General features: G+C 37.7%; 1 protein-coding gene across 1 annotated transcript in view; it reads left to right on the top strand.

Annotated features, from left to right (window-relative positions):
- The first annotated feature begins 75 nt into the window (after positions 1-75).
- The window catches only part of LOC146582395 (neuronal acetylcholine receptor subunit alpha-7-like), a 37589-nt gene continuing 18021 nt past the window's right edge, over positions 76-19643 (top strand). The window contains exons 1-3 of the mRNA XM_085296238.1: positions 76-383; positions 15567-15706; positions 19134-19178. Coding sequence (XP_085152364.1) covers positions 314-383; positions 15567-15706; positions 19134-19178 — 255 coding nt within the window. The 5' untranslated portion in view covers positions 76-313. The remainder of the gene's footprint in view (positions 384-15566; positions 15707-19133; positions 19179-19643) is intronic.

Consider the following 19643-nt stretch of genomic DNA (forward strand, 5'->3'; position numbering starts at 1 on the left):
TACTCCCGTGACAGAGGCTATTACTTTACTGTATCCTGTTGTGTTACCTGTGATGCGCACTCAGGCTGGGAAGGAGGTGCACTGTGCAGCGTTGTGTGCGTGTGCGTGTGAGGGAGACTGAAGCAGCGTGAACGTGCCAATCTGAACTCCGCACTCCTGTCTGTCAGTCTTTTTTTTCTTTTCTTTTTGCAAATCTCTCACGCCGTCCCGGTCCCCTTCGTTTTCCCCAGCCGCATGTTCATTCCACCGCCGAGCCGGATCAGAGTTCCCGTCTAGCCGACACAACCGCTGGAGTTCACTGGACGGTACCAGCATGCGGTGCCACAAGTTTTGGAAACCGTGTTCGCTTGGATTTTATATTTGGATCGCAATGCTTTTCAGAGGTAGGTTTGGGGCAAAGTTGTTCTTCCCCTCCAGTTTATACAGATGATCTAATGAAGGGTACCGACTTGAAAACGATTTTGGTTTTTGGTTTTTTTGAGGAGGATGGTAATTTAGACCTGAGTTTACGTCCTCAAACGACTAGTAGGGAATCTTTTCGGCATTTTCGGAAAGTTTTCTAACATTAAAAAACAATCAAAATTGATAGGATAATTTTAAATTGTCTGACATAAACAAACCAGAGTACGTTTAGATAATTTCATATCTGGATATAATGTGGAATTTTTTACTTAAGACCTCACAGTACAGGACTAGGTGACGGTTTTTTGTTTAGCAGTCACCATACACCTGCTGAATAACACTGGCTGCTGAATCTTTCACAGGCTATAGCCTGGGTAGGAAATTCAAAGATTTATAAATCTTTGAATTTCCTACCCAGAATCCAGACTAAAAAACAAGTTAAAGACGCAAAGAGTTATTTTTAAAGACTGAGCATATGTGTGCATTACTCTCTACATTAATGTTTGCTGCGTTGAATGATGATGATGTGCATGCATGACTCTATAATGCATTGCTAAGCCCCATCCCATCATCAGCATCATCATCTAACATCTGGGTTGGTTACTTAACTCAGTGGTTTTGCTGAATCTGCTTTCCAAAGCACTGCTTTATGCATAGACATATGTCCACCGCGAACCCGAACCTGCCACCTTCCACTTCACCAGTCAGAAGGGAGGCAAGACCAGGAGACAAGGTCAAATCAAGTGATAAGACATTCTAACACATGTCACATATGGCTGTTGGCATGTATTGGTAATAGCACGCTAGTTATCCTTGAACAGGGTTAGCATGTAATGACTTCTCAGAATTGTGTGGTTTACCTCTTTCTTTTTTGTTGTTTTACATGAAGCAAGAGTAAAAACTTAACTGTCTTGGAAGCTTAGTTTTGCTTTATTGACATATGTGGACATGAACCAAAAAATGAAGGGAAGCACAACAGAATGGATACGGTTTGTTTCACCCATTGATGTTTTTTTTTTTTTTACTGTCTTTTAAGTGGCTACCAAAAATCAAGCACAGACACGACTCCACAGCACGCTGTTCAAACAGGGCATCATAACTGATGAAGCAAAAGCGATGAGCCCCATGCCAAGTAAAGGGTATTACCTCTCTCCATGTTAAAGGGGACAGAGGGAAAACAATTAATCCATTAAAGTACTTCAGGGAGTAAACTGGCACATCCAGAAAACATGCTTAGACTCACAGGGGTCCAATATAAAGACTGTAACCTCCCCCAACCACCCACAGACACACACATACACCCACCCACATACACACACACTACTCTGACTACACCAATGGCATCCTACTGAAACAACAGCCTCACTGCATACGTGTGACTCAGAATCAGATGTTTTTATTTAAAATAGCAGGGAAAAAACAAGACAAAGCAAAAAAAGAACAACCTGAACTAGTCTTCTACCAAGTGTTTCTAGACTTCTAGTGTTTTCAAAATCAAATACTGGTTGACCATAGAGTTGTATTTGTTGCATCCATCCATCCATCCATCCATCCATCCATCCATCCATCCATCCATCCCTTCTATTCTGTTTTGGTAGCAGGGTACACCTTGGATAGGTCACCAATCTATCGCAGGGCTAACACAACCATTCACACTCACATTCACACCTATGGGCAATTTAGAATGATCAATTAACCTTACCTCACTAATTGCATGCCTTTGGATTGTGGGAAGAAGCCTGAGTACCTGGAGAGAACTCATGTAAATATGGGAACAACATGCAAAGTCCACACTCTTAAATTGTTAATGTCTAGAATGGCTAGCTAGGGTGGTAGTGGTGGGAGAAATTTATGTGTGTACCTGTATATGTGTGCAGAATATTTATAAATGTTAATATTCTATAAAAACTGTTTATATGTTTAGTAAAATAAAATAGTAGAGTTTTATACTTAATGAAAAAATATTAATGATTACTTTGGATTAAAAAATTAATTAAGGTTGATTTCAATTGAAAACAGGGATATAGAGGTTCTTATGGTAGTTTCCTCCACTCTACTGAGTCAAACAAAACAGAACAGTGACCCGAAAAAACTGATGTTGTAGAGCTCTTTAACGTTTTCTAGTTTTGGTTATCTTTATTTGTAAAGCTCTCCTCAAATTATTTTCCCATCCTTTACCACCCTTGGAAGTCTGTGATTACTCAAACATTTATAACACAGCATGTTGTGCAGAAATAGTTAACAGGTTGTTCTGCTATTAAGTTAAACTCAAATGTTTAAAAGTAAACCTAAAACATTTTTATTTTGCATTAACCATGTAGGTGTTGAAGGATTTTTGTTTCCAAATCTGTAAAAGCATGTGGGTTGTGTTCAGTGTATACGAGATGTGGTGGTCACAGACTCAGTGCAGCACTTCAGAGGTCTTAGCTCCTGGATTAGGATTACAGTGGTGTCAGGAAGCCATAGATTGTAAATCTCTCCTCTATAAATTCATCTATCTAGAGGTCCATTAACAAACTGCATCATACACGATTATGCTCGCTACTGTAGCCAGTCACACAATGCTGGAAATGATGCGTTAATGGATGAGTTCATGGTTCATCAGTTGATTTAAACATCCCACACACAGAATGGTTATAGTGTGTGTGCTTGCTCTTTGGAAGCCCAGAGCTGCACAGAGAAGTGACAAGCATTATTAGTTAGCAACAGAATATGTGGATGGTTAAATCTATTATATGAATTACAGTTTTCTGTTTTATCTCCATCCTAACGGTCTCCTTTACTTGCATCATTTTTAGCTCTAGGTCATTTCTCTAGTTTCACCCTTTTATTAGGGTTTTTTTTTACACTACTTTAAGTCATAGTCTTACTGCCTCACTAAAATATTTTGTGCTTTATTGAAGTTTACAGGTTCAGAGACCCTAATTTAAGTCCTTTAAGCATGATCAGGAATATGATGAAATGTAAAGGAATCCAGGATTTTAAAGGCTCTGTGATGGACTGGTTTTCATCCATCTCTTACACCTCCATCTAGCACAAATTATTTTTTCTACCTGGATTCTTTTTGTACTTCCTGCTTAACTCAAATCAACTAATTTCCCAGAGTCTCATGTTCTTCCAGTCTCCCCAGCTGCATTTTGAATCAGGTTAGGTAATAGGCTAGTGACCTGGGTTCAAATGTAGGTTTAGAGCTGCTGAACATCTGGATGCTTCACTGCTGACCTCCCCTGACTGATATGTTTCCTTGCCAAACGACTGATAGTAAAATAATGAGCTGCTAGACCATGCCAGTGTAGATATGTCCTCAATTTACATGAATGCACACTTGCCTGGTGTTGGAGCCAGAGCGCAACACACAGTTTATAAGAATCATGCAGATTCTTATAAACAGAATCACACAGAAAAGCACTGTGCAAAAGTCTTGAGCCACCCCTCATTCTTTAATGTGTTGTTAGAAAATGGGAAAGATGTCCGGCGTCTTATTGAAACATGTAGAGTCATATGTGAACAAACTTGAAAGCCAATATTTGGTGTGATTATCTTCATTCTTCAACAGAGTCTGAAAGCTTTAGGTAATTTCTTTAAGTAGTCCTCAGGAATAGTTCTCCAGGCCTCTTCAAAGACATAGAAAAGCTCTTTGGATGTTGGTTTCCTTTTGCTCTGTCCTCTGTCAAGATGATCCCACACTGCTTCATGACATAGTTGGTTAAACGGGTCAGATTCTTGATTGGTTCATATCTGGATCATATCTTCATATCTGGTGGGTGGAAGTTTTTATTTTAATTAGCAGTTTTAGATCTGCCTAAAACCTAAATCAGGGGTTCCTCAAAGCACTGCCCTTGGTCCATTACTCTTTACAATTTGCACGATCTCACTTAGTACTGTCATAAGCAATCACAGTATACAGAAATCTGACCACATTAACACAGTATTGAAGTCACTTCACTGACTCCAAGTGCAATATAGAATTACCTTTAAAATCCTTTCAAGGATTAAGCCTATTATATCACAGAGCTCTCAATGGTTAGGTCCCACACTACATCTCTGACTTGCTCACTGTTTATTAACCAGTCAGAACTCTCAGGTCGTCAGACTGAGATGACAGGATTAGTCTCACTATACTGAGGGTGCTTTCAGTTATTGTGTTTCTGTTCTTTGGAAGGAGCTGTCTGCTGACCTGAGATATTATTAAATGTGTGTGTAAATTCAAATACAACCTCTAAACCTTTTTATTCAGACAGCCTTACACTCCATAGGGTTTTTTTTGTTTGTCTTGTTTTATTTGAATTTGTTATTTTTACTGCTTTATTGTAAACCTACACCATACATGTTTTTATGTTTTTATCTTCTGGGTTAAGCACATTGAATTAGCATATAGTGAAATGTGCCATTCAATACTGTTCAACACTGTTTCATCCCTGGAGTATGTTGCTATTTCTTGTTTCTGTCACTATAGTGTCTGGATTCTATTATCTCTCCACACTGTCACTGTACTGTGTTGGCCACAGTCTACAAAAGAGATTCATATCTATGCTGTTCACCTTTCTATTATTGTTTTATTTAGAGTAAAAAAGAAGATTTGAAGTGCTGTATAAGTACTTTAAAATTGACAAACTGTTAGTTGTAGGAGTTTGTGGTGTAAAACAAGGTGTGTTGTCCTGATCTAATTCCATCTCCTAGAAGCAAATTATAAAGTCTTAAACTTTATTTGTTTGAACCTGTGAAAATCTGTTTCCCCTGCAATGATCTGCATATAGTGCAGCTGTTATTGTTTTGAAAAAATAACTGTGCGAGGCGATAACTTCTTTTTTACTAGTATGTTGACCATTTTCCTGAAACCTTCCTTACTCATTGTATTTTTGGTCACTTATCTTGGACATCTGAAGTGACATTGGACAATTGTTCTAGGTTGACATCACTGGCCCTAAATCTGAATTATATCCAAACTACAGGTAATGATCTGCCTCTAGGATCAAAATCTTTGCCTTCTGCTGTGCCAGACATTTGATTTTTGTTTTTGACGTTCTGTTATATGTAGTATATCACTGCAGTCAAGTGAATTCAGGAAATTTCAGGCTCTGCGGTGCAAGGAACAGCTGTGATTGGCACATGCAGGCACGCTGTCAGAGAGAGCTTGATTTGCTTTTACTTCATGTCTAGCTGTAGCACACATTTTCATTATCAGTCAATCACGTTCATTTAAAACTGCAGGAAGTTGAAATTGTGATTCAGATTAAAATTTGATTAATTGTGCAGTCACCTTCCATCTTTTAGTCTTGACTTCTGGATTCAAAAAGCTAACTAACCTTTAAAACCGACAAAACAATGTGTAAGATCACACAAGGTATACCTATCATCCTGCCTATAGTGATGTTACGCATTCATTACCAATGCTGCAGCAGTATTTTTTTGTGTCAGACATATAATTTGTTGATATCTGCAGGACGGACTGCATTTTAAAAATATCAGTATGTTTCATAGCTGAGAAGTCCGTCTATTGATACTGCTTCAAAAAGACCCAGTTACGTTACATCCCAGTCTATTTAAGCAAAATATACAGTATTTGTTAAATGTTTATATGTTACGCCTAACTGCAAACAAGGAATGTATTATAGTTTGCACTCTAGCCTGTGTTTACATTCTGATTTGGTATGTTTATTTTTCCAGCTGCCAGCAGATTTGATTTATATTCAGCAAGTTTATCATCTTTGGACTAAAAACATTCACGGTGTGACTTCAGCATCAGATATATTGCACATTCATTCAATAGTGGAAATTTTTCCATATTTGTTTCTTCCGCAAACACTCATAAATACAGTGCACTAATGCCATATATTTGCATGAGAAAGGGTCTAGATGCGTAGCATTTGTTGTGATGTCGACTCTCCGGGCCCTCAGGGAGTGGCATTCTGTTAGCAGCTCCTTTGTGCAGCATAGTCCTTGCCAGATTCATCACTCTAGTCCCAGGGCACTGTGGGTTCAGAGCCTTTTTGTGTTCCATACTGGATGATAGATCTGGCTTTTTTGCATCAGGTTTTATGAGATTTGCCAAGTTTGTTGTGTGAAACAAAATTACGATAAATAATAATAGATCTGTTTCTTGTGTAGAGTTATTTTATTTGTATGTTTTGTGCTTTTCTCTTAGGGACAAACCTCAAAAGAAAGAACCTGCTGGCTGCATGTAAATTAATGTTGAGTCACACTAAAGTGAATGTCTTTAAAGCCTTTTATTTGTATTTTAATCTTCCCGAGCCTTTTGTTACTACAGCTTTGTAGTGTTGCTGTTTATTCACCAGGATTAAAGTTACATCATTTAGAACCTCGGGGGTCCCAGCTATACCAGAGTCCCCGGGTTAACTGTGAACAATGTCTGTCTAGGAGCAAGATCACTGGTGTGAATAACAGTTTATGAAGACTGTTACACTCCAGCTGCAGGAAAAAAACATCTATAACAATTGCTCCATCACTTATGGATTATATATTATGCTGAAGACAGTTTTGACATTAGGAGATAATGCCTTTTGAGTCCTTTTAAATTGATTAATGTTCATGAGATGCAATTTTGCTGCATCATCTCACTACTGTTATACATTTGAAGGCTGATGATGGGTGTCACTGTCTCAGGGTATAGGCAGAGGTAAGTGCAGATGAGGAAGAGATGGAGTGGCACAAGTATTTCAACCTTTTGCCTAAGTAAAAGGTCTAAAAGTCCTGAACGTCTGAGCTATGGATAGTAAACATAAATGGAGACAGCACAGTGGAGCACCACAGGGGCCTGCATCCTCCACAATGCAGCCCCTTGATGGGGTTAAACTCTCTGCAGCATGGATATGATTGCATCATTGCACCCCGATCTGGGAACCAGTCTTTCCAGTGCTACAGTAACTGGTCAATAGTCAATATGCTCTGATGGTGTCATCTGTTTAGTATAAGAACCAGATGTGATGTTTTCCACAGCACCAGTATCGTCTTCAGTTTTAGATTCAGGTTGTAAAATGTGACTCACAGACAGCCGGCTAGCACATGTCCTCATAACCTCGGGGCTGATACAATGACATAGCACAGGCACACCAAGAATACTAAACACACCATTTCTGTCCCATTTGTTACCACTTATCTGTTAAATATCAGCATTCCCATTGATTAGTTTTCACTCAACTAATCACTCCAATAACTTCAAGTTAGTTAGCAATTTTCAGGCATGAATTTCAAACAGGCCTGAAGTCCTTTATTCACATGCAGTAAATAGCAGGTAGGTCTGCTGTAGATGTGTTTTCACTGCAGGAAACACTCAGTTTGATTTTGGTAAGGGTGCTGTCTTAGTTCTATCTGCTATGGAGATGGCAGGTTAAAGACAATTTAATGCGATCCAGTGTCTGATATTTGCTTTCTTACCTGCAGCTGAGCTGGAAAAAGGTCGAGGGCTGCTGTGCATGTGTGAAAACAACTGAAGTTACTCAGCCTTATGTCAATATTGCAAGTTTAGTTACATAATATTTTGGATTTGCCCAAAGCATAATAGTAATTAAATCACTTTTAACTGTATAGGTAATCTACACAATAGATTACCTAATATTCATGATTCATGTGGCAGATTATCTTGACAAAGGGAAAAAATGGACCGAGAAACAAAGCCATTATCATCGCTGCACAATGGAAAGCAGCTCAGCGTGGATAGGTTTACCTGGCCACAACAGGGGCCCTGATTTAAGAGCTGGTCATTTAGTACTCTGCTTAAAATAGCAATCCTGTTGTTTGGGTGTTTGTCTAAGAGGTATGTGTGACAGCAAGAAGGAGAATGAGTCCCTCAGGCTGTTTGTGTGTGAATAGCCTGTCTGATGAGCCTGTTTAGAAGCCTCATCTGAACATACTGACCTAGTAAAAATATCCAAAAGGGACAGAATCAAATAGCTGAATTTCTCAGTATATATTAATTTGTGAGCATGAAAGAGAGAAGATTAATGTGCTTAAATGCCACCCCAAAATCACAATCACTTTGCGATGGTCACCTTCTGCCTGTTTGTTTGGCCTCACATGACCTCGACCTCAAACGACTCTGCTATTTGTTTGCAGCTGATTGGAAATAAATTGCATAGGTGACAGTGCTGATTTGGATGGTTTTGTTCATATTTTTGTGTGCGCCATCTCATTCTCTGTAAATAAGAGCAAAAGGATAGAAAAGGGAGAATGTACTTTTCATTTTCTTGTAAAGATTTGCTCTTGACATTCAAAAGTGCTTCAGATAATTTATATTTGTGGAAATAATCAACATAAATCCATCCATCCATCCATTTTCAGCTAAGTCAGTGACATTTGCGTACAACACATAATTTAGATATCGTAGATATTTTGTACTAAAACGAATAATTTGAGCTTCACTGATCACATAAGAACAAATTTCGGTTACATTTAAGCCCTCAGACAAGTTCTCATAACGTTGATTAAGTCTTTTAGCATTAATGATATTATGAAAGTTGCCTTGCTATTACCTAGTTTTTCAAAATTTAAAATCTGGTATCTTATAGTGATACTTTTTAGTTTATAGAGCAATGTGTAATTTGTTGGAGGTGAAGGAAGTAAAAATCATTGCACTGGAAAATGAACAAGCTACAGCTAGGTGGAGGTGGTGGAAAGACCAAGGAAAGTTTTGAGCAGCGTCTGATTCCAAAGTTAAAAAATAAGAACCAGAAGTTAGAAAGATAAGACCTGCACTGCAGATTTAAGGTGTTTCTTTAGACTATGTCTAAAAGAGTCCATCCCACAAAGCACCAATATCATTATTAATTTCTTTAGTATTTGAAGACCTCTAAATTTTTGCTCGCATACAACATCAACACAGACTGATTGAGAGACAAGCGACACATTTCTGGACAGGTTGTCTTATCAGCACAGAGCTAAAAACATAATGATATTCATACCAAATTCACATCTCCATGGGTCTCACATTTTTAATTTCCTCTCCATTCAGTTCCACAGTCATCTGTGAGCTAGAGCGCACATCCAATATTCTTCTGATAAATTTCATGTCAAGGAAATCCACACAAATAAAATTGGCATGGTCTGTAGTAGTAGACCATTTGAATATGTGAAATGCATTAAACTTTCCCCCTGGTGGTGCCTTGGAGTGACCAGGAGCAGGCTGGCTCTCCTTATTAGAACTAAATGCATGCAGACACCTCGGGGTAAGCTCAGAGTGCCAAATCATTATGAATTGTAACGTGGACACATCATTGTGAGCCTGTGAGTGTACTGAGTTAAAAACAAATCACCTGTTTCTGTGGAATCTGTGTCTAATGTGGAAATGAGGATGAGACTTGTATTGACATCAACAACACATTGCCATTGTGTTTGTTCTTGACTCAGAGGTAGCTGTTTTTTAAAAATGAAATTTAGCCTCTTTTTAAATTTACAGTTGCATATTCTTTTATTGTTGTTGTTTGTATACAGTGAGTCAGCAGCAATCTCCTGCTGGATGCCTCAGTGTTTCACCGGTGATAAAGATACTGACACAGGGTAAACAGGTCATCAGAGCCATGGGATGAAACCGAACGTCATTAACTGGGAGGGAGAAAGGCAAAATATAGAACTACAATGGGCTGCAGCGGGCTCAGTGGGGCTGAGCATGACAACACAGCTTTTCTCCCACTTTCTTTCTTGTTCTCACTCACTTCTGTGGTTGCTCTCTGGGAAAGGTCCAGGTTCTTCTGATGTGGTAGGGTCCCCTTTCTTCATACTAGCTGCAGTTAGCTCACCAAATAAAATGAAGTTTTATGTTTAATTGAGAAGTATTAACAGCAGAAGTCTGTCGAAAAGAGAATTTGGTTAAACTTGAAGAAAATGTTTCTTTGTTCAAAACTTGGCTGCTTAAGTATTTTGTTTGAAGTAAAGTAGACGTCCTTCTGACAATTCCTGAATTTTCTCTCACATAAACAATAAATTTAACTCAAACAGAACCCTGAAAAAAGTGCTTTCATCCACAGTAATCCACAATTAAGTGCATTTTTCTGCAACAGTGTGTGGCCTACCAGTGTTTGTGAGCTTTCTGAAGGAGGCAGAGATAGTCACTACTTGTTCCAGTGGCAGTATAGACTCAAAGTTTGGTTCCTGAGACTGAGACAATTGTCTCTTGACCTTCTCTGCTAATATCTACAAATGGTCTGACCTTCACTTTTTAAATGTACATATAAATAATGAACAGATTCTCTGTTGTAAAGTTGAGCTAATAATCAATAATTTTGTGACCTTTTCATAGGCTGATCATTTCCTGTAGTGATCTATATGGGGTTAGAGGGACTGAGCATTGAAGGCAGTTGTTGTATAACATTAGCCTGAGTTTAGCAGGGATAACATGCATAGTATAAAAGACACAATACGTTAAAATGAAATATGTTAATGATGCAGCTTAGTTTCAACAAATACCCCCATGGTCAAAAGTAAATGCATTAATAAACATGTTATTTTTTAACTGGCAAGTTATTCATGTACTGTAGTTAGGGAAAGTTTGTGGCTCTTCTATTAATAACACCAGCATTCAACCCTTAAGTTCCCCCTAAAAAAACCCAGCAGAGATTTTTGGGGGCCTTAAGTAACATACTCCTGAACTGGAGTAGAACAAGGATTTTCTCTTCCCAACAACCACAAACCGCCTGCTGGTCTTCTGCTGGTGCAATGGTGGTTAGCGCAGACATGTCACAGCAAGATGGCTGTGAGATCGTTTTTACGTGGCGCTTGTATGTTCTCCCTGTTACTGTGTGGGTTATCCCACTAGGTTAATTGGTGATTCTAAATCAGCTGTATGCAAGATAGATATGTGAATGCTATACACACACAGTGATGCTCTTTTATATATACATTTTCAGAAAGAGAGTAAGGAAGTAAATACTATGAACCCAAATGTTGTTTTGTCAGGACTCTGTAAAAATCTGTATGTATTTGCATATATTTGTACAGTGTACAGGCAATAGAACTTCATTATTAAAGTAGGACCCCATTCAGTAATAGTATTTGGTAGTATTTTGCAGTATTACAATTTATTTCTTTAATTAAAGACATTAACTGGTAAATGGTAAATGGCCTGTATTTGTATAGCGCTTTACTAGTCCCTAAGGACCCCAAAGCGCTTTACACAACCAGTCAACCACCCATTCACACACACATTAACCCATGTAGAACACTCTTATCTCCCTGCAACAGGAACACATTTGCCCAAATGGGTGAATAAAGTGCCAAGAAAGTGCTCCAACTGAGGGTCTACATCAGTTGACCTATCATGGATCACCATTAAAACAGTTTTCACATTTTTTCCCAACTGTGCAAATTGCTAAGAAGACTCGTAGAATAACATATATGTGTTAAAAGTATATATATATATATTTATCTTTTTCCTTGGTTTAGTTTAGTGGTGTAAATGGAGTCATTTGGAATTGAAATGAACTTTGTGTAAAGGTGACTGAGATATAACCTCAAAGGTCAAACCTCTCAAACTATTTATATAATATTCTTAGTTCTGAAAATATTTGATTGACCTCTCTTGTTTGACCAGCAAGGTCTACACATATTCTGAGTATAAAATGAATGCTTTTCCTTTACGATACCTTCTAACACTGATGCACGGTAATCTTTCATATTTCCCCCTCAGAAACATATTACCACATGGAAATCACAAATTAATACAATAAATATATGTCATATATTTTCTATATTTTTTTTCTCTCTTTAATATATTGACCTATAGTGTACTGACCTTGGTAAGACTTGAGTGAGAAACCAAATCCATCATAATCCGAGTCTAGAAAATAATTAGCATCTGTGTTAATGAGCCACACCCATACAAGTTCCTAATTAAAAGTGTGTCACTCTCACTTTCTTATTTCAAAAAGAAAGCAACATTAACAATAATCTAATTCAATCTAAGCCAAATCCAAACAAAAAAAATTAAGAAAACATATTTGACTAAAAAAGGAAAGAATTTTTTTTTATTTCTTTGAGGATTATCTTTATAGACAGTTTTCTATTATACTTATTTAAACAATAGAGCAGATTTGGAAAACATTGAGATAAATAGTGAAGGTGATTAAGAAAAATAGCTCCCACTGCTCCCTTTACTTCCTTCTTTCATTCCCTCTGCTGGATGCGTAATCTTTGTTTTGTTTTGAGGACGCCTCTCGCTGTGTTGGTGGAAATTATTCCTTCATTGCATCTACTCATATAATCTTCATTAGTGAGATGATTAAAAAGAAAAAGAAAAAACAAAACAAAAGGTATGAATCTACCCCTTCCTCCCTAATGTACACTGCACACGGTTGTATGTGAATTAAAGTTTGCAGTGGTTTATTTGACTTGATTATTTAATTCCTTATAAACTTGGTTTTATGATACAAGCTGCAACAGAGACTGAGGTTTCAAATCTTTTTGATTGGTTTAGTTATGTTTGTTTGGCCCTCTGTTCACATTTCACAGTAATAACACATAAAAGTGACACAGGAGGGAGATTGGCCGGATAACAGCTGCAGACGAGGCTGTGTTTGAGTCATTGTGAATGTGTGCATGCAAATTTTATTGAGGGTATATCGACATATTTATAACTTTGTTGTGCTGTGATTTCTTTAAAATGTCTTTTTGACCTTGCAGAAGAAATCAACTTTTAACATACTCGTAGTCCATTCCAACACGTTTTTAAAAAGAAAGAAAAACAAATGGTACAGATGGTGAATAATGGTTCAGCATGCATGTGTGTGGCTATTAATGAGTTTAAATGTTTATGTGGGAAAAATATTTATTTATCAATCCCACTTGAGCAGAAGGTACTGGGCCTCGGGTGGATGGGTGCATAAAGTCTGAGAGTGTGAGGAGTCTTAGGAGCAGTCAGAGGGCATCTGCTGTGCTGAGCAGCTTCTTGCCTTTGACCTAAGGCTCCGTCCTCCTATAATTCTTCTCATTATAGTCCTAATGGGCCAATCAGCAGCATGCTAAGCCAAAGGCATGCTTCTATCATCTTCACAGCTTTGCAGGGCTGTGTCAGTAATCCCTTCTCCTTTTCCCATTCATACTACATGCCTTCTCTGATGTATTTGTTCTGTTTCACTGGATTACTCCATCCAGCAATTCACTGTTGACTGCCCTCTGATGTTAATATGAGGGAGTCCTTTTACTGTTTGCATTAGAGTATCTATATGCATGGGAAGAGTAGCAATTTGGTATCTAGAAAACAATGTGTGGATTTAATGACCTGTGTGCTGTTGACCATGTTTTGAGAGTGTTGTGATTCCCAAAACATATTGGTCCTATGAAATCCTTTAAACAAACTATCAAAAAATAACAAAGATAAAAAATGTATGGGATTTAGTATTCCATCCACCCATCCATCCATCCATCCATCCATCCTTCCATCCATCCATCCTTCCATCCATCCATCCATCCATCCATTTGCTTCTGCTTATCCTTTTCAGGGTTGCAAGGGGTGCTGGAGCCTATCCCAGCTGTCTTAGGGTGAGAGGCAGTGTACACCCTGGACAGGTCGCCGGTCACCATGTAGCACATCATCATATACCAGCTAGCCCAACATCAGTAACCCTTCAAACGTCACTGCTGTTTAGTTTCCTGTCTTCATTTATGCCAGAAGTGATAGCAGAGCTATATGTTTTAATTTTTTCAGAAATTCCTCAGTCAGAACATGGTACATCATGTTTAGGTGGGAAACTAGGCGAGCTAACTTTCTGCTAACTTCTAACTCAGTGAAATTGAATAAATTCTGTTTTTATGGATGCCTGGATTTTAAACTTCATTGTTACACCTGGTAGAGCAGCCACACTGATCATTTTATTAAAGATGAAAGAATTTATCTTTAATAAAATGATAAAATGATAAAACTCAGAAAATCTCAATCTGCTTTCATAAAAATTAGTTTGCTGTACTCAAATAGTCTCTGTAGCCACCAAATTTGAATCCAATAGCCAGTAAATCTGCCACAGCTCTGCGATGCTATCGCGTCAATGTGGATGAAAGACTCCAGCAACTTGTTGAATCTATGCCACAAATAATTAATGCAATTCTGAAAGCAACAGGGGGTCCAACTTCACAGCAAGATGTAACTAATGAAGGAACTAGTGGGTGTATATTATCACTTCGACTGTTAATTCACAACTTCAGCTTATGTTTTTCATTGTAGCTGGAATCCAATATCATTAAGAAATTCATCTACACCAACCCTCAGATGCTCACGTTTGTAGAGAATTAATGCTATATTGAATCAAGTTATTGGACATGCATATGATGTCATTTTAAGTCATTTTTGATACTCTAATTCCAGCTGTTTGATAATAAAGGCAGAAAATCTGATTTTTAATTTTTTTTACATTTTAAGGCCAAATACAGTATCATCCTGCAGCTAGTCAGAACAGTGACTTCAAGGTTAACAAAGTGTCCTGATGTGAAAAGTTAGGTTGTTCTTGTGCTAAACATTTATGGGGCATTTGAATCAATAATGGTGACAAAAGCTGGGCCAACAAACACATCAACCTAATCACCTTAATCCTAGAGATCCCCAAACTCACAGTCCCTCCACCCTCTCTTTGTGTTACAGTCAGCAGATGTATCTGCAGATGTCAGCACTTGTTTATTTGTTCATTATTCATCAAAACTCATGGCTCAACATACACACCTTCTTCTTATACATTTTCAATAAGCTCACATGATAAACTATAGAAATCAAAAGCCTCTAGAATGAGGCAGTAAGGCAGTGGTGCCAGCAAATGAAGGGTAAAAGGTTCTCAAGACCTTTAAAGATACTTTTTGGATTAGGAATTCAGCCCAAATGCACCACAGAATATGTTCCAAGAAATTGGATAGTCCAAGCCAAAAAAAAAAAAACGTCTTTCTCCATAACATTGTTATTCTACCACTAGATTTATGGCTTAAAATGCAAAACACACCCTATCAATCACATGCTGACCTTCAGAAACTATTTATAGTGAGTGGAGGGCATGTAAGGAGTGGAGCATTTATGCAAACTAGTGGAGCTTAGGTGTAAAAAACTCATAGACCTCCATACTTGCTTTCATTCTCACAGAGCCTCCATGCGTATATGTTGTAAATGCAGCAGACGGCACTTTGGGTTTAATATGTATTCAACACAAACCCCTTTTCCTGTTGCATTTGTCCTCCAGGGTCCTTGCAGGGCGAGTACCAGAGAAGACTGTACAAGGAGCTGCTGGCTAACTACAATCGATTAGAGAGACCTGTGGTCAATGACTCAGCTCCCATCCTGGTGGAGCTGGGCCTCACACTTCTGCAGATCATAGATGTGGTGAGAAAACTGGATGTGTGTGTGTGGCATGGTATCTAGTTTGGTCATTTTAAAATAAAGAATGTGTGGAAAAATATGAAGTTTTCCAGGTGTAATTGTATGAAAACCTGAAGTGGATTTTAGTTACTTTAACGTTGACATTTTTGTATTTAGCTGAGTGTTACATTCATGGAGACTTTTCCGTGTAAGAGTTGTGGCTTTAAGGTTTGCGCTAATTTTGCAGGTGACATTAAATATTACACAATACAGGCAAGTATATATGCAAATGTGTTCTTGTTGTGTCTGTTTGAAGCTGTAATGTGGGTATCCATGAAGTGATTGATGAATCAAACACTACATTTGGGTTAATGAAACAATTTTAAAAGCTCTGTTTTATTCTATTTATTTTCATTTTAAGGTGGCTCTATTGTGTAGTAGTTTACTTATTTGCTTGGCAAGTGAAAGGTCACTGATTAGAGTGAGGCCCACTGTGGTGACCACTTGTTGCAAGGGAGGAGCCAAAAGTAGATTACATTTTATTTTTAAAATTTTTGCAGCTCCTTCTTGCAGCTCAATTGTAGTTTTTTACCGTGCCTCAAAAGCCCTGTGATTTTCTCTACCACAGTTTCCCATGTTGTCTGGAGTATATTTAAGAGATTTTTTAGAATCTCCTTTCCTGATTGTGATTTTGAGTTTGTGTGAGATTGCTCATACAATTCTTGTTTATTAGCACACTGAATGGCTGTTACCAGCTTGTAATGCATCCCATTTGGCCAAAAGGTGCCCTCCTAAACTTTGTGGTAAGACTGTTTTCCTTGTTAATGGTTGTGTTTAAACTCAACTTGTGGTTTGTCTTACCTTCGACCAAGTTGTTCTGGTGCGTAAATCTAACCAAACCCAAATCTTACTGTATAGTTTAATTTTAAACTAGAACTCTGCCCAATACACAGTGGAGTGACCACTGTTGATGTGTCTATATAAGAGTAATAAAAATGGTAAAAGTAATTCAGTGGTTGATAATATTCGATACAGGGGAGCTTAATACACTTTAAACAGTTGCAGTTTATGAACATTATATTTTATTCCTCTTTTCTCAGGCCTGTGACCCCAAAATCAGGTTTCTACTAACTTTAATGACTTTTTAAATAGTAAATGATCTTCTCAGAGTAGCAGCAGGTTGTCACATGAAGCCTCATTAACCATCAGAAAGAATTAAAAACGTAACAGACCCGACAGAGGCTGTGTGTACATTTATCAGTCAGTCTCATCCACAGAGAGGAGACAGTTTAGGGAAGTGTTAGCATGTTACATGCACTGGTTCTGAGATTTAACTGCCATGTGTCTGCTGTCATTTGTCAGAAATGACAGATGCAACAGTTTGTGTGTGTGAGAGCGTGCACTTTCAAAAGGACGTCTTCCTTTTGAAACTGGAAACAACTGGAAATAAAGCGTTTCCAGTTGTTCTTGTTTAATCTATTTGATAATTAAGGAACCACATGTTTTTCTGATGATCTACAGTTTCTAACAGACTGAGGAAGACATTCAGACAGATTCAGAATTTTACACTAGTTTACTGTAGTAGGGCTGTAGTCTAAAACAAACAAACTTTCAGTCCTTCTAAAATCATCTTTCAGTCTGTTTTTCCACTAATTTTTGTTTTTCTTTATATGTGGTGATGCTTCTTAAATCACTGAAAAGCTTTTATGTAAAAACTGAGGACTCAGATACTTACAAGTCATTTATTTGTCAGATCAGATTGGCTCTCCTTCATAAAGGGTCTTCAGTTAAGAGTGTACAAAAGATGTGTTTGGAATTAAATTTTTTTAGACTGAATGTCAATTAACTTTTCTGCACCTCAATATGTTTCTTTTTTGACAAAGATTTTTGACTGTTCCAGACAACTTTCAGAAAAAGGCTAATCCTGTTTATTCCTCCTGTCTCTAACAGTCTGATTTCTACTATCCATGTTGTTACTGAGATACTTTGACACGTGTCACCATCTTCTGCTCTTAGTTCAGTGGTATCCTTCGTTAATAGATACTCAGATTTTGTTGAAAGTGTGTCTTTGAGCATGGCCCAGGCCCATTTATTCCATCATACACCTTCCAAACAAAGTCAGCAAACTGAAGTGCAGTTTTTGTCCGCTGAGCTGCTTCATATGGACATAATGTCTGTCCTGCTGCTTCAAAAGTTATCAGTTTCCTAAAAAGTAATTCCTGAGAGAGGCTGTTCCAGGGCATTTTTGTTGTATAAGTAGAAGCTGCTAAAAGCTCTTGGCAGTCTCTGATGCTTTTTCAATAATGAATCTGACCATCCTCTAGTTTTTTTTTTAACTTGAGTGACGTGGACTTCATCTGTAATCAACAACCAAGGGAGCAGTCTTGACAGCAGGGTTTTGACGATGGTCTTAAGGAACTTTGTGATTTCTCATCTTGGCTTCTGGACAAGTTCATGCCACCGAGACCTGCATTGCTCCTGTTCTCCAACATCTTAGCTGGTGCTTCAAACAGCAACTGGTGTATTGTGTTCACTGAAGCTTTGGTCTGATTTTTATATGACGTGAAAATGCAAATGAACACGTATTGATAGAAACACCAAGATATTACTAGGAAATGTATACAACACTATTACTGTAACATACAGTAGAAACCCCCAAAGCTTGATTTTTGCTGCAATAATAATAATGATAGACCATAAATTAAATAAATAAATATTGCCATTCTATACATTATGGCCCTGTTTACTGTGCTGCAAGAATTTTGTCTGACATCAAATAGATATGCAAATTCAGCTTTTCAGGATATTCCGTTTTATTTTGATTGTTTCATTAAATTGTTTATAGACAAAGTTATTTACCTTTTATTTGACAAATTCAAAAAGAGGACAAAAAGCTAAAAAGATGCAGGAATTCTGCTTGGATTTCATTTAATATATATCCCCTTTTCTTTAAAGTAAGGGAGCACAGGGAGCAGGAATAGTGATGCTTGCAGAAATGCTAATTTCCACCCTGCAGCTAGAATATGAGCAACATCATTTCCAGAAATGCTATATGTACACTTTAAAAACATTTCCGAAGTTCATTATTTTATAATGTTCGTCATTCTTTGATTTCAGCATGACATGCAGTATTTTACAAGAGCTAGCATGATATTTTACATTACATCACCCCTGTTTAACAGACAGTGTTATATAAAAAAGCTTGGAAAAGTTTTAAATAGTCCTTTGCCACCATGAAGCTCTTTAACTGAGCTACACTTTATTGCAAAAAATCACTTCTAGAAGGTTTCACATAGCGTGGTTGGTTCTTTGGAAATGCAAAACAGCTGCAATGACTTGCTGATCACAAAGGCATTTTCCAGTTTATTAAATATGAATTGCTTTGGTTCTTTGCTCTTATATAAAAGAAAATCTCACTCTCTTTTTGTCTTTCTTCTACTTCTGTTTTTAGGACGAGAAGAACCAAGTGCTGATAACGAATGCCTGGCTGCAGCTGGTGAGTTAAAGTCTGAGTGGGGCACATGACCATCAACTTAATGTGCTGTAATACTTGCTTAATTGTTGTCTCTGAAAATAACATAGTGCATGCTCTAAAAGTTGGAATAGTCTTACTCATTTCGGCAACTCTATTGCATTATAGGTGTTTTTCAGTTACACCTAACAATTTGGCTTTTTTAACCTGCTCACCTATGAAAGCCTGCCTGGACCCAAGCACCAGATTCTCGGTCTATGGAAAAAACATTGGAACAACCTGATGTTTAGGTTTCTAATGGTACACAACACATAGGTTGTTAACACAAAAGGCTCAAGCAGCCAGATTCAGTGTCTCTGTGTCATTGTCCTGTTGCCTTTCCCGCATATACTGTTTATATGACACAGTCGACACCCAAGTCCAAAGTCCAGGTGTATTTAAAGAAATAGAGCAGCTTTCAAAAAGCTAAGGGAAGAATTATCACTAGTT

The sequence above is a fragment of the Mchenga conophoros genome, linkage group LG2 (assembly GCF_057382185.1).
Source record: "Mchenga conophoros isolate Kocher_MC1m ecotype Shallow Benthic linkage group LG2, M_conophoros_male_GT1.1, whole genome shotgun sequence".
NCBI classification, from domain to species: Eukaryota; Metazoa; Chordata; class Actinopteri; order Cichliformes; family Cichlidae; genus Mchenga; species Mchenga conophoros.